Raw genomic sequence first — 16,256 nt, 5'->3', positions numbered from 1 at the left:
TAGGTTTATTCACACCTGAAAACCATAATATTGTATGATTTCTACTTTGATTGTCTCATAATTACGAAGTTTTTCAAGCGGTATTTCGTTTTTGTCAGCGTTGCCACGATAAAGTGTCAGAATTAATTACTGAAATTCGACAGCACTTTTCGTCCGTAAAAACTCAAACATTAGCAAACTGTTGATTCCCAAGGACAGTTACACCTTCAAAAGAAGCTACATCTTTATAAACTATGCCATGTGCCATGTGTGCTACCTTTTTTCGGCTATTGTTTCAATCTCCTTTTTGTTTTAGCTTTTAAATCTTGCACCCGCTACTACCAAAAACTCCATAACCGCAGATGAAAGATTTTTTCGCTAAAGTTTTCTTAACACTAAAGTTTTCAGTACTTTAAAAAAAGATTCTTATTCTGATTAAACGGCCATTCTGTTTTTGGAGTCGATCTTAAAAAATTGGAACAGACAGCCAAACTTTAGAGTAATGAACAAGATATTGAGGAGGGGGCAGCCCCTTTATATACGGAATAATTTCTGTTCGTTTTGAGTTTTAATGTTGCTCCTTACTTACAGTTGAATAAACTTTATTTAAAACTTAATTTCTAATCACTTTTCAAACAATGCCGATAAATCTGGCTCACCCATAAGAAATTCACTCATCTCAGGGGAAACGCCTCCATGGAAAGTTCCTCCCACGTAAAATACACCCCCTCTCAGTAAAATTCCTTCCGCACAATTCCATGCTCAATGAAAATCCCTTCCTCTGTAAAATTTCTTACAGAAGATTCAGTTTGAAAAACTCTCCTTGGCACACTTTCGTTAGACAAAGACTTTTAAGTTCTAGTCGTTTTTGCGATACTCCCCTTCCACGGAAATTATTCCTGGGAAATCTAAACACACTGAATTTTCCCCTCGACAATTCCCCCGGAACATCTACACATGCAAAATTGAGTAGACAAAGAGAAAGTAAGACAAATACAAAGAATTTTGTATGGGAAATATGTCTCATTCTTCCACTGTAAATTCCCCTGGAAAGTTCACCCCCAGAAACTTCCCTCCACGCAGAAAATTATCCCCATGGAAAAACACCGTAAGTACAAAATCTCCTCCCCTCTCCCCAAAAATGTCTATATACTTCCCAATAACAAATACTATACGTAAACAACGGCCAATTTTATAGCTTAAAGACCTATCCCATAGGGGCTGGGGGAGGGGATCATGTTATCTCCAAAGAAGTTTTGGGACTTTTCAACTATGCTGAACAAAATGGCTATCTCAAAATTTTGATCGGACGATTTAGGAAAAAAGGGGCATGAGAGGGGGGCTAGTTGCCCTCTAATTTTTTTGTCACATAAAAAGGACAATAGACCCTCTCCCGGCATTCCAGGAGAATTTTTCGATACGGCCAACCCTGAAAAAAACATAAACTTCTTCTGAAACTTTCTTCTGAAGAAAAATAAAAAATTCCACGTTTAAAAAAATAGGAGCTTGGAACTTCTACAGTAGGGTTCTGTGATTTTCATTAAGATTCTTTGACTTCTAGGGGACGTTTCCCCCCTTTTTCGAAAATCGGGCAGGTTTTCTCAGGTCGTAGCCTTATGGGTAATACTAATCTTAGTTAATCTTATACATTTGGAATCATCAAAATAAGACGATTACTTCCCCCCCCCCAAGTAACAAACCGAAAGAAGAATCTTGGCATGTAAACTAATGTCCTAAACTAAAAACTATTGGGTATGATGACTGGGAATACAAATTAAGGCGCAGAACTGACTTGTTCAAAGTACTAAAAACATTTAAAAAAATAACTAACCTCAAATTAAATTGTTTGTTAATTTTTTAATTAGCGAACTGAGCAAATCAGATCTTACTTTCATTGTTCTTGGTATATTCACGCTTCTCTTCAACCCAATTGGGAAGACATATACGCAGCTGCCCACTTCAGAAAAGCTTGGCAAAGTCTCGTGGATGCCCTGGGTGCCTCTGGTGGCAAAGGCGGATCTAAGGTCTAAGGTAAGGTCCTTGGTACTTTCAACTTCAACAAAGTGAAGTAATGTTTGCATCTTTCTTGTAGAAACATTGCTGCTATCTTTATCAAAGCGGATAGAATCAGAACGCCAGTTTAAGTGCAAAAACATCTAAGTAGATTTTGGCAGCCATAATTAAAAAGGCAATGTGTGACATTGTTGGCAAATGTTTAGACATGAACTCGCCTTATTCTTCAATGAAAACTGTTAGTATTTATTGAAATTATAGAACCAGAAAGGGTACCATAAAACATATTAGAAAATATAATATAAGGCCAATTTTAGTAAAAAAAAAAAAAATCTAACAGCAGTTCGGCGGCAGTAACTGACATTTTCTGAAAAGTTGGACAAGAACTCGCTTTATTTTTCATGGAGAATTGTAGATATTAACTACTACTCCTAGGTACTCAGGGAGAGAGTCCCAGAATGCTTTTTATACATACTAACCTGTTCTTCCAGAGTAACTGGAAATCTTGTCATAGGAGGGACAGCCACAGTTTGCAAAGCATTCGGTCGCCTAAAAAAATAAAATAAAATAAATATTCAAGGCATTTTGATTTTTTACAGTAAAAACTTTATTTTTTAAGCCACAATTCATTTAAAAACGGAAAAGCTGGGTTAAATGCAAGGGCTCTAAAGTGTGGGCAGAACATGGTGTAAGCAGGATCATGATTTCTTAGGAGTCCAACCTATCTCAGGAAGGGGAAGGAGGAGGTTTCTAGCTACACAAAGGAATTTTTTACTTATTATAGGCAATGACAATAGCGCTGCTTAAGTAAAGAGCGATGTGGGCGCAATGTATTATTTTTTTTTGGCCTGGTTTTTCTTAGACCACGGCACGTCGTATCGAAGAAGTTGTCGTAGTAACTTCAAAAAGGGCTCAGTCGATTGGAAACTGAAAGGGCTAGTGCCCTTTTTAATAGTCAAAAGTGGTTGGACGGCAACTAAACCCCCTCCCATGCCCACCATTTCTCCAAATAAATACAATCAAAATTTTGAGATAGCCATTTCATTGAGCGTAATTAAAAAGTCAAAAAATAATGTAATTAAGGATGACAACCCCCCCCACAGCCCTTGGGGCAAGGGTTGTAAGTTATACCCTGGGGCATATAATTTTTTTTTATAGAAAGTGCGTTCATTCTAACTACAGAGGGGGCTCATTGGATTGGTAATCAGAAGTTCTAGTGCCGTATACAAAGTTCAAAATAATGGGAGGGCGGATACCCCCCCCCTCCTGTCTCGTATTTTCCGAAATGTATCCGATAGAAATTTTGAGATGACCTCTTGTCGTCGGAAAAAACTTTGGAAAAGGCTTATTCGATTGTACATTGAAAGGGCTAGTGCCCTTTTTAATAGTCAAAAGATCTTGGAGGGCGACAAGCTGTTTGAACTTTACTTTCCAAGAAGACGAAGGGCATTCAGGCAAGCCTTTCAGAGAATGTTGAACTGAATCAAAATACGTTATGTGCATACGGATGGCCAAAAGGCTGTAACACAGGAATAACTGAGTATATTAATTTGAAAAATTCAGGAAGTTATAAGGGAGATGATCAAAACGGCAATATTTGCACGCTACCAATACTAATACAACTTCCACCACTACTACTACCATACTACTCGATTTACAGTACTGAAGGATAACTTGAACTAAATCAAAAGAAGCTACTTGCATGCATCTTGTCAGAATATCGTATCTCCAGAATTGATTTAGGCATTAACTTGGATCTTTCAGAAAATGTTTAAAGGGGAAGATCTTCTCTCCAAAAGGCAATATGCGCAGACTACTACTAATACTACTGTTACTGCTACATTTGCAATTATTATTACTACTGCTACTAATTCTACTACTACTTCTATTACAAACACTTGTCGGGCTTGAGCAGTGAAATCAAAATTTCAATAAGTATATGAACATACAGGTTATCCAAATGGCATATCAGCTGCCAGTAATACTACCACTATTCAATACCATTACTAGTATTATCAATATTACTACTGTGATTACTATTACAACTATGCCTAAGGGTATGAAGTTGACCTTTTAAAGGAATTTTGAGAGGGAGGGGGTGAACTTAATCACACCACACCGTCTGTATACATGTTGTCAAAAGGGTCTAACAGCAATATCTTAGGAACACTTTGTTGTGCGAAATTGAAACTAGCAGGGCTAGTTTCAATATTGATCTAAACACAAGATAACATTTCTATACAGAAAAAAAAAGAACAAATGAACATAGATTGTCAGTTTAATTGACATATACTGATATTTATTTTATTTATTTTCCTTAAAGTTTTGATATTTTTTATTTATGAGAGTAAAAAAAGTGAAAACATACAAAACATTTTTTTCCAGTAAAGCGCAAAATATGTTCTGGTTTGAGAAGGCATAGGGGTTATTAGCCCTAATCATGTTAATTTTTGCTCGTTTTGAGTTTGAATCTGTTATTTATTGTAATTTCTGTTCGTTTTTAGTTTCTTTTATTTATGATAGCGATTTGCGATAGTTTCACGCTTGAAAGATTATTTAACTTTATTTATGCTCATTTTTCGCTTAATGGAGCTCTTTACCTGTTTTACATGCTCTAACTTGTTTTGTGGAAAAAGTTTTTTAGATCAATCTAATATAAACCGTATATAGTAATTAGGATCAACTACTAATAGCCAAACAAAAATTAAAATAATTTAAGAATACTAGTTTTTAAATCTGATGAAACAGAGCATATATATGCATAATCAATAGATAACCTATATTGCCCTTGTTCAAGACTTAGAAATCCTTTTTTTGAAATCCCTCTTTATTGTTTTCTTTTAAAATCGGAAAAAAGAAGATATACCCCCCTCCTAGATGTAAAAAAAGTACCGTCATAAGAATCTTTACAAAATCCTCCCTGCTATATTTTCATGAACTGATGCCAGTATTCTCAGTACAAATATACCTGGATATTCTTTAAAAAAAGAAAGACAGAAAAAAAAGCAGCGGATACTTACCGTACAATGACAAATTTAAAAGTGTCTCCTGATAACTGTTTGATCAGAGCAGAAACGTTCAAATGACATCGCTGATGTACTACGTTGCCGTTGACCTATAACGAGAAAAGTAGCAAATACAAGTTGAATTAAAAATAAAATATTGAAGAACCAATTGATACTTCTCTTTCTGAATTAGTTCTCAGAGGTTTGAATATTAGAGGTATTAGACAGTCAGGCACTTTTTTTTTATTCTAATTACAGAGATAGTTCTAATCTCCATCTCATTTTAATTTCGGGAAAACTATTGATCTGAAGATCTTGGGTTAACAAATGATTTCTCAAACATCCTTTAATTCCTTTCAAAAGTCCTGCTTAAGAGCAGAAAGGCCTTTGAACAGCACAGCTTTTAACGATTTGCTATTCTACTGCATTATCCTTTCTCTTATTAGTTCTAGAGACTTCAAACCTGATTCATTTGAAGTGGAAAGCATAGTTAAAATTAAATCTGACTTTTTGTATTGACTAATGAAATCCTACGCAGCTATATACGTTTGTCTTAAAAAATTGGGAAAATAGGGAATTAAATTGTTAATGAAACAGACCTCCCTTTGCAGTTATACAGTTTTTGGTAGTAATGAGCGCCAAATTAAAAAAAAAGAAACGTGAGAAAAAAAAAACAGCAAAAAAGAAGCACATACATGCCATCAAACAGCTTACGAAAGCATAGCTTTCCCTTGATGGCTCAGTTGCCTTTGGCAGTCAACAGATTGTTAATGTTTCATTTTTCGCGGACGAAAAGCATCATAAAATTTAAATTGTCACATATTTATTTTCACGGCTCAACTTGGCAGCACTAATGAAAATGCGGTACTGCCTAAAACATTATAAATTGCAACAACCAAAGGGAAAATCTTAGAAAAATGTCTTTTTCAAGTATGAATTGACATAATATGGGCCCCGGGGACAGAAAAAGATTCTATTATGATGTCAATGGTACTTTAAAGTAACTTCAAAAGCATTGGTATGTTAAGATCCCTGTTATAATATTAGTCATTCTTGGGACCATTGTTATTGATTGACATGGCAAGTCCTCCATTTTATGTCAGATAAATCTCCTTTTTCCCTTTATGTATACATAAATGCATCATTAAATAGCATACTATTCTGATAAGGTCCGAAATGCCTTCAGCGACCATTTAGGGAGCTTTGATTTTCATTAAATGGCACATATAATTATATTATTTATATTAAAAGGAACTCTAATTTCTAATCATACATTATTATCTACAGTCATGGCTTGGAAAGTTATCAAAATAAAGTTCTAACACATCCTATTTCAGCCCAGGGCCAAAGCCCCTATTATTCCAAAGCGCTTTATCACTGAAAGAGCTAGATGTAAGTCAGATTTATACATAAATGCAGCATTAAATAGCACCTTACTCTGATAAGACATGAAATTCCTTCAGCAGGGGTGTCAAGTGCTTCAATTTTCCTTGAACGGTGTTACAGCATTAAAAAAAAAAAAAAAAAAAAAAAAAAAAAATCCAGTCATATCCTATTTTTCACAATCATGACTTGAAAAACTATCAAAACAAAACAAAACAGGGCTTTATCAGTAACAAGAGGTTTGGTTCGAGAGGCTAGATGTCTACACAAGTCCACCATTAAATGGCATATTACTTTCATGAGATCCGAAATGCCTTAAACTCCATTTTAATTGAATGGTGCTATATCGTTCACTACAGAAAATTCCAAGTTCTAGTCATTTACTATTTTGTACAGTCATGGCTTAGAAAGCTATCAAAAACAAAGTTCTAACACATCCCAATTCGGCAGATGGCCAAAGTCCCTAAAGAAATGTTCCAAAAGTGCTTTATCACTTCGAGAGGTTAGGGCTTGTCCCAGGCGAGTTTTCTAAAGCGATACATAGAAAGTAGAAGCTATTAGGAATGAATGAAGACCTGTGTTAATGACAAAAGAGAGAGAAAAAATACTGGATACTCTTTCTCTATCCGACAAAAAGCAATTTCACTAGTTCATTTAAACCATTTTAGAAATTTGTCAAAGAGGAGGCTCTCACTATAGTCAGGTCTTTGGTATCAGGACTGATACTCTTTGGGATCCAAAATCAGAGGTGCAGATTGCTAATTTTGGGACCCAAAGGCATCTAAATTCAAGATACCAGCCTGCCAATATTGGTACCCTAGGAAGTAAAATAAATTCTATTTCGATAGTACCATTTTTTATATTTTTTTCACGAACACATTTTTTTATTGTTATGACTTTATGTTTTGGTTGTCGAGGAGAGAAGGGAAGGGTAGCATAGCTACCCTAACTCGTTCCTTGTTTTCTTTTGACTTATATTTTGACTTATGTGTGCTTACTAAATAAATTTTGCGAGTGATAATTTCTTCAGTATCCCTTTGATGTGATTTTACGGAAATTACATTACTGTTCTGATTTTTTTCTGATCACCGTTATTAGCCACCGGCATCCTCAATTGTAGGTAACTTTAAATCCCTTGTGCAAAAAAACAATCTGTGGCTCCGAATTCAGATTTATAGAGGCCCGAACGAGATACCAAAGAGTCAAATTTAGTTTTACCAAAATAAGGAAGCTTTAGTTTATCTCTGAAACAAAAAGTTTGACTTTTCAGTCAAAATCTAGTTCTTCAAAAACAATAATGAAAGTTCCTTCTTTATCCGACTTAAAGTACCAAGGAAACTAAATTAAAGCTTTTGCCCCTCTTACACATCCCCTTGGACCTACCTTATGTCTCTTAATACCTGAGAACCACAACTTTTTAAGATTTTTTTCTGTTGTTTAGAAATTATGAAACTTTAGGGCAATACCTCTTTTTTGTCAGCATTGTCACACCAAAACGTGAATATAAATAAGCAAGTTCCACACTGTATTACAATTAATTCACACTGCATAGATAAAAACATTTATGTTTTTATTTACGCAGTGTACAAATAAAAACACAAGTAAAGTTTAAACAGGGCAAAACATGCAACACAGCAAAACATACAGTGTATGTAGCATAAATTGCAGTGTAGTAAATTAGACTATGCAGTGTAACATCTAATATGCAGCGTATAAATTACTAAACTCTATTTCTTTGCCCCATTACTAGCCTGAGAAATCACCCTAATCTGTCAAAACATAAAACTCATTATTCCCTATACTGGCCAGTCATCTTTCATCAAACCTAAACTATCCATACACTTCCTTTTGCAACTCATGCAATTCTTCATACTCACACATCATATGACACAAACTCTCATCCATATCTCCACACATAGGGCAAGGATCACATCGCCCTTGCCTCCTCCCTAAATATTTTCTTACTACCTCAAGTGGTAAACTATTCCCTGGAAAACCAAATGGTAAGTATTTTAAAAGCAATAACGAACATTTATCATAATATTTCTTGCATGTGATTATTATGGAGCCATAATATAATAATAAAGAAGATGTATTTATTCTTTATTCGACTTCGAAACCTATGGTGGTTCATTTGAGTTGTCAGGACAAAAGGGTATGAAAGACTAACAAAGAGACTCATGCCTCTCTCAGAGAAACAAGGATTAATTTCCATTCAGATTGCAAAAAAACACGACATAGGAAAACAGTATATAAAATAATACAACACGTATAAAAATATATGTAACATTAGATAGTTTTATATACTGTAAAATTCTAAATATTTTATAAAATCTCATATATTACAAAATAATAAGGGGTTACAGAAATTGGAGATCCAATGGAAGTACTACAGAAAGACCAGACTTTATGCATGGTTTCGAACTCAAATATTCACAGCTCACCCTGGATATACCCCTGACACTAATTAGCAAGACTAAAGAAAGAAAAATGGAGAGTGGAACAAAAAAAGGACAAAGAAAAGAAATCTTGAACTTATAACTCGAAAATAAAATAGCATATCATTCTTGAATGTTAATAACAAAAATCATTTCAAATCTGTTTATTGGAAAAGATTTTCCGGGTGGTAACATTAATAAATGTTTTGGAGATAGATGAAGCCTATTCTTTCCTAAAGAAGCCAAGTGAAGTCTTCAAAGCTTAGGATAACCAAGAAAAGAACCCATATATTGCTCACCAAAATCAAAACGTATTGCCTTCAAAAACTGGTTTTAGTTGCACCATAATACACAACATATGGCGGTCGCTCCCACTGCACGGATTAGCGACGTCTACAAAATCACCAGACCGTTGTTTCTTTATGTATCCTGGCTCGAAATACTGTATTTGCTAATACATATTATATAGTTTTGTTGCTTTGAACCGCAATTGCTAAAAACTTGTATATTGCAAGAATGCCGTTTGATTTTGTACAATCTCCATGCATGCACTATTTATATAAAAATGTAACTATCTTGCTTAGGAACGCAACAAGCACACCTGGATTTAGGGTGTGGAGATTTATCCTAAGACCCCTCGAAGCGGCATCAAAAACTGTTGGCCTAAAAAGGAACTTTATGCAAATTTTCTTTCTCCCTCCTCTCCTAAGATAAATATTACCCCCTCCCCACCCCCAGTCTTTTAGGGGTCAGGGACTAGAACACATGTCGTGGCTAGAATGGAATAAAAGTGAGTAGAGATGGTGTAGACAAACTAAGAAGGTACACACTCATTTTTATTGCATGATTTGCGATGTTTTCAACAACGACGATAAACTGCTAGTCTAGATCATTATTTTCGACATATAAAACCGTTGGAACATCACTTTAGGACAATATACAATATACCCTGACAATATACCTAATATCGTCTTTAAGACGTACAGTTCCAAATTGGCTGAAACTTTGTCCTCACTTCTTCGGCTGTGGTTTTTCTCTTGAACCTTTGCACGCATATATAAATCTACCTATGCCGTTCTTATACCTAAGCCAGAAGGTGGCTTAGCCAGAATTGGCCTATACCTAAGCCAATGAGCGTGGGATCTTATAGGCCTATCAACCTCCTCTCCTGCATACACATACCCGCCCACTCTTTGGGGGGCATATTGGACCTTATACTCACAAATTGTGATGATTTTTACTCCCCTCCCTTTTCTCTTGGTCCCGTTGGCATGTCAGACCACAACACAATTCTTTGGAAAGCAAGCGAGTCTTTACCAAAGCCCAAACTATCCCGTGTCACTGTTCGTCCTTGTACGGAGTCAGCTATCTGTGAATACGGTAGATGGATTGGCACATATGACTTCCCCGAGGTGTACAATACCGAGCTCTTGGAAACTAAGGTATCCGGTTTCAATGTCAAGTTATACAGTCAATACCTAAAGATCTTTACAACAAAATCATTTGTTGTTAGTGAATACGACAAACCATGGATATCTCCAGCTATTAAATCACTAATAAAAGAGAGGTTTCGCCTCTACCTCCCGTGGTGATATTATCAACGGCAAGAAAAATGCGAAATCAAATAGTCTCTTTGGTAAAGAGAGCCAAAAGCTCGCTATGGTCGTGAAACCATGCCCTCCCAATTACTTACTTCAGACCCCAAAAAGTGGCACAATGCTGTGAAAAAAGTGGCCGGCCAAGCTTTTGACAGCAGTGTAAAGATCAGCAATGATGGTGGGTCCTTAATCAGTGCAGAAGAAGTGAGTGAATTCTTCACCAGATCTGCACTACCTATCCAACTATTACGGCTCATGAAAAGTCCACCATACTTGAAAAATGTGAGCCTGAGAACAACATAATAGTCAGTGAGTTTGACCTTTACACGGAATTACGGAAGATCAAACTGAATACATCTTCATACCCTGGTGAATTACCTGCCAAACTGCTACGTGAATATGCAGCCTTCATAGCATTACCACTATCCAGCATCATTAACGAGTGTTTTGCTTTTGGCTATTTCCCGTCACAGTGGAAAAGGGCCTATATTAGAATTATTCCAAAAAAGCGCGCTCCGTGCATGCGACGATCTCCGCCCGATCTCACTTACACCTTGTTTGGCAAAAGTAACTGAGGCCTTTATACTCAAGTTTCTTCTGAAACAAATTCATGGGCGTATTGATAAATTCCAGTACGGTGGAAAGTGTAGTACTACAATCTACCTAGTACGGATGTTTGACTGTGTCCTCCAATGGCTTGAAAAAGGTAGCTGTTTCGTCGACATTTGCGCAGTGGATTTTTCGAAAGGCCTTTGACCTAATCTGCCACCTGACTGCAGGCATGAATCTCCAGGAAATGGGGGCTAAACGACGCAGCCTTGGCCTTGTACTTGACTTCTTAACTGACCGAAAACAAAAAGTCTTTGAAATCCACGAAAACGATTCGGATTCATCATGGTCAGATACTTTTTGCGCGGGCCAACAAGCCACGAAATTAGCTGGAATAATTTTCCTGGCTGTAATTAATTCCCTACTTAATCATCACGACGACCGTTACAAGTTTGTAGATGATCTGTCCATAGTGCTCGCTTACCTGGTCAAAAACACTATCATAACAAATCAGTTTTCAGACCAGTTATTTGATCAGCTAAAGACCGAATGCTCAAGTCATGATCTTACCATTAACATAGCCAAGTCGAAGATAATTCGTTTCAACCCTCTGAAGCGGAATATAGATATGCCCTCTAGTCCCTTTCCAGATTGTGAACGAAATAAAAATCTTAGGAGTAACTTTCACTAGTGACTGTAGTTTCAGTGCCCATATTAATTTAACCGTCCACAAGGCTAATGCAAGCCTTCAGACACTTACCAAAATGAGGCATTTCGGGTGTGATACTGAAAGTCTTCTCCATACCTACATGTGTTATGTTCGCCCGTTGCTTGAGTAGGCGTGCCCGGTGTGGGGTCCATCTGCTATCCGCACAGCGTACCTATAACGCGACATAGAGTGTGTCCAGAAAAGGGCAACAAGGATTATACTTCGAAACCGTGACATACCCTATGATCAAGCCCTCACTAAATTAAATTTATCTCCACTTAAACCCGGCTTGAACACCTTATTCAGCAATTTGGAAAATCCGTCCTAGCCAATAAGAGCCACCGATCAATACTACCCGAACCAGCGCCTCCCAATAGCCGAACTCGGTTACAAAATAAACTTGTACCCTCTAAAGTACGAACTAATCGTTACGCCGACTCATTTGTGCCTTTCTTCACATCCATTTTTAATGCTGAGTCGTAGTGTGTGATTTTTGTTTAAATGAATGATTTTGTGAAAAAACTGAATTTAGCTATGCTACGATAGTTTTTAAATATACCCCTCTCTCTCACTCCTCTCTCTCTCTCTCTCTCTCCTCTCTCTCTCTCTCCTCTCCTCTCTCTCTCTCTCTCTCTCTCTCCTCTCTCTCTTTCTCTCTCTCTCTCTCTCTCCTCTCTCTCTCTCTCTCTCTCTCTCTCTCTCTCTCTCTCTCTCTCTCTCTCTCTCTCTCTCTCTCTCTCTCTCTCTCTCTCTCTCTCTCTCTCTCTCTCTCTCTCTCTCTCTCTCTCTCTCTCTCTCTCTCTCATTGAGAAGGTTCACGAAACGGTTTCAAAGCTTTCACTTTATCAGTACCAGGAGTTAAACGAACTTTTAGGTGACCGCCAATACAGATTCTGCCGGAAGCGTTCAATACTTGACTGCTTAATGGCCCAGCAAAACGAGTGGATTAGACTTCTGGGAAAAGGATACAAAATCAGGTTATTGTCATTCGACATTGCTAAAGCTTTTTACAGAGTAAAGTATCGCAGCTTACTGAAAAACTTTACTCTTATGGTGTCAGACGCCGTCTATTAAAGGTGATTGAGAGTTTTTCTTTCTGATCGTTCACTGCGGGACGTTCTTTACAGTTTCACCTCCCTCGAATATCTTATAAAGGCAGGCATATCTCATGCTAGTAAATTGGGACCTACGCTTTACATTCTTTACATAAATGATATGGGTGATAACCTTTACGAGGCCTCTGCATCACTTTGCCGATGACACCACAACACATGTATTGATCCCAAACCATGATGACCCAATCAAAGCCTTCCTGCGATTACAAACACATATTTTGGAAACCGAAAAGTGGTCTGATGCCTGGATGGTCAGATTTGGTGCATCAAAAACAAAAGAACTGAAAAATCTTCGGATGAAAATTACAACGCATACTTGATATTCATGAGTAAGACAATAAAGAAAGTTGACGAGCTTTATCTCCTGGGAATCCACTTTTCTGCAGATTTCTCATGGAAAATCCACATTGATCAGTCAAGAACATGCTGCGCAAGAGAGTTGCTCAACCAAGAGGAATAACCAATCGCTACAAAAACCGTCTACCGCTCTGCTCGATCATCCCATTTTACAAGTCTTGCATCAGACCCATTACCAAGTATGGATGCCCGCTGTATGTTGGTGCTCCGAAAACCTTGCTGATACCGCTCTGTAAAATTCAAAATAGGGCTAATATGGCAGAAACAAATAAGAGTTCCAAATAGGGACGGGTCCTTTTTATTAGACAGTGAAAACAAAAATATAGACAAAGGCTTTAGATATTTCGATGACACAGTCGGTCATCATCTTCAGTAGAGTACCTAACGTATGAAAATTAAAACAAAACTATATACTAAAAAAACTAATCGCTTCAGGGTCCAAGAAAGTTACTGGTACATTGACTTAAAAACTTCACTAGCTGTTCTTGAATTTTGTAATACTGCGTTGAATAAAGGTGTTACGATTTTTTTTCAAAATCGTAGGTCAAAGTAAGTTACCGGTCCATTGACTTAAAAAGTTCACTAACTGTTCTTGAACGCTGTAATACTGTGTTGAACATTCTTCTTATTAAAAATGAAATGCTGCTGAATTTACAGGTGCTATATTCATACTGCTTTTTTCAATTTTGGTTTTAATTTTTATACGTTAGTAACTCTTCTGATGACGATAAACAACTTTGTCGTCGAGTATCTAGAGTCTTTGTATACCATTTTGTTTCGCAGTCTAATAAAAGGACCTATGGCTATTTGGAACCCTTATTTGTTTCGTTGTAGAAAAGGCAGCGTGGTCTTAGAAAAAAAGAAAGACAAAAATACTAATATGGCAGGTTTAGTCGTTCGCTACGACTCTCTCCAGCCTGTTAGTGAGAGATTTGATGCACCGTCAATGGCTGTTCTTCTACAAGTCCTTGAATTCACCTTTAGAGCTTTCTCGTATTATGCCTCCAATTATCCAACTAACAAGGTAGACACGAAGGCACACAGTTCAATCCAATTATCATAAGGGTGCCTGACCGATAACACAGCCTTTAATGAATAGCTTCATCAGACGTCGTACTTTGATCTGGAATGATCTTCCAAAGGAAGGTATCTCGAAAAGTTTCTCTGTTGACACTTTCAAAAGAAGATACAATAGTTATCTAAAAACCTCGATAAAAGACTAGAATTTAGGAATAAAAAATAACAAATTTGAAGATGACCTTCTGAAACTAATTTAGGTGAGAGCTTCTTCCACTGGGTAGCTGATCACCGATGGAATCTAATGAGCATTCCAATTTCTGGAGAAGGTAATCTGCTCGAGCAAATTCGGACGAGTTACTCTCAGTGCATGAACCCTGTCAGGACTCGAATCATAAATTGCCCAGGAAAAGGTGAAGCATATTTTTGCAGCATACCAATATATCGTAGCTATAACGTCAAACAGCTCTGACATGACTTTGGTTTCCAAAAACATAGCACAGAAGGTCATACTACTAGAGCTCAATTTTTCAGAAACTTGAGTGAAACTTTGGAAGTATTTGGGTGCGCAGGAAGAGAAAGGGCAAGCAGCCCAATATGGGGGATAACGCAGACGCACAATAAAAGATGAGGGACATCTCGTGGAACGTATAGCGATGCAAAATACCCCCCAGTTCAATAAGAATACCCCCGGTACCACCAGTTTCTAATGAAGGTAGTCTGCCCGAAGTCCAGATGTTAAAGCACAATCCAGATTGTAATGCAAACTAGCCTACGGTTTGATTTTGCAGCCACTTGAGTGAAACTATGCAAGAGTAGCTGGTACTATAGAGAAAAAGAGGACAAGCCCAGATTTAAGGGATGTCGCAGGTGCATGATGGAAGATGACGGATATCTGGAAGAATGTTTAGTGATTCATTATACCTCCATTTTGACTAAATTTTCTTCTTAACAGCATCTTTTCTGGGTTGGGGTGGGGCTTACACAGCTATATAGGCCACATGCGGCTTAGAAATGTAGCGGTTTTTAATAGTGTCAATGGTTCTTTTTGACCCAACGAATGGAGAAAAAGAAGCCATCAGTATGTTTTTCTTTGATATCCTTATCACTTGTTATCTTGTCGCCTATATTAGGGACAAGATCACTACACACAAATACCTTTCACATCAAGCAGATTGAAAATCCTGTATAGCTTAAGGGGAAAGGTGGCATGTGCCTATTGCATTAAGACAGAATATAGAGGCCCTGGCAAGGCCCTTTAAAAGTTTTCTGAATATATTTATTAGGTTCACTAGGCGCTAATTGGGAAATCAAAGTTTGGAAAAGGCTAAATGAAGTTGAGTTATAATGAAATATAAAAATAAGGCTTCATAGCTTTGCTTCTGAATGGATTTATAAACCATTAGATTCCACATACCCCGAGTTGAATAAAATGACGTGGTTCCTCCCTCGTACTACCAAAACACAACTTCTAAACCTCCTTTTTGACGTTACTAAATGAAGAAAAAGAAGCCATAATTTTGTTTATCTTTCAGATCGTCGCGACTTTTGAGCTTACCGCTTAAATTAGGAACAAAATACTATCATCGGTTTATTGTTTTATTAGTGATACTCAGTTACGACATGGCCCAAGGGTCACACAATGGGCCCTTGAATACAAAAGGCTGAAAATCCTTGTGTCACTTTAGTAGAAAGGTGGTTTGAGCATAAGGGCCTAAACATAGAGGATGACCAAATACATAGGTTCTAGCGAGGTCACATTGGCCTTCTGACTGTACTTACAAGGTTTACCAGGCCTGAACTTGGAACACAAAATTTAAAAAGGGGTGGACGACGTTGATATTTGGTGATTTTAAAAACTAAGTTTTCAACAGTTTTGCTTCTAAATAGATTCTTTATACCTTGATATAGCATCTGATTCCTCACATCCTGAATAACTGAGTCTTAAAATACAATTCTTCCTTCACACTACAAGCATACAATCCCTAAACATTCATTTCAACACTGATAAATCAGCAAAAAGAAGCCGTTACATTGTTTTTTTCTTTGAAAGTCTTGGCACTTTTCATCCTAGCTTGAAATCAAGGGTCGAA

General features: G+C 37.1%; 1 protein-coding gene across 4 annotated transcripts in view; it reads right to left on the bottom strand.

Moving 5' to 3' along the window:
- LOC136026265 (multiple PDZ domain protein-like) overlaps positions 1-16,256 on the bottom strand; it is a 448,978-nt gene that overhangs the window by 72,086 nt on the left and 360,636 nt on the right. For all 4 annotated transcript variants that reach the window (XM_065702652.1, XM_065702654.1, XM_065702653.1 and 1 more), the window contains 2 exons: positions 5,013-5,107; positions 2,472-2,541 (listed from right to left, as the gene is read on the bottom strand). In XM_065702652.1, the coding sequence (XP_065558724.1) occupies positions 2,472-2,541; positions 5,013-5,107 (165 nt within the window). The remainder of the gene's footprint in view (positions 1-2,471; positions 2,542-5,012; positions 5,108-16,256) is intronic.

Source organism: Artemia franciscana, chromosome 4, assembly GCF_032884065.1.
Source record: "Artemia franciscana chromosome 4, ASM3288406v1, whole genome shotgun sequence".
Classification (NCBI taxonomy): domain Eukaryota; kingdom Metazoa; phylum Arthropoda; class Branchiopoda; order Anostraca; family Artemiidae; genus Artemia; species Artemia franciscana.
The sequence above is the reverse complement of the archived record's forward strand: the minus strand, read 5'-3'. Positions and strand labels throughout refer to the sequence as shown.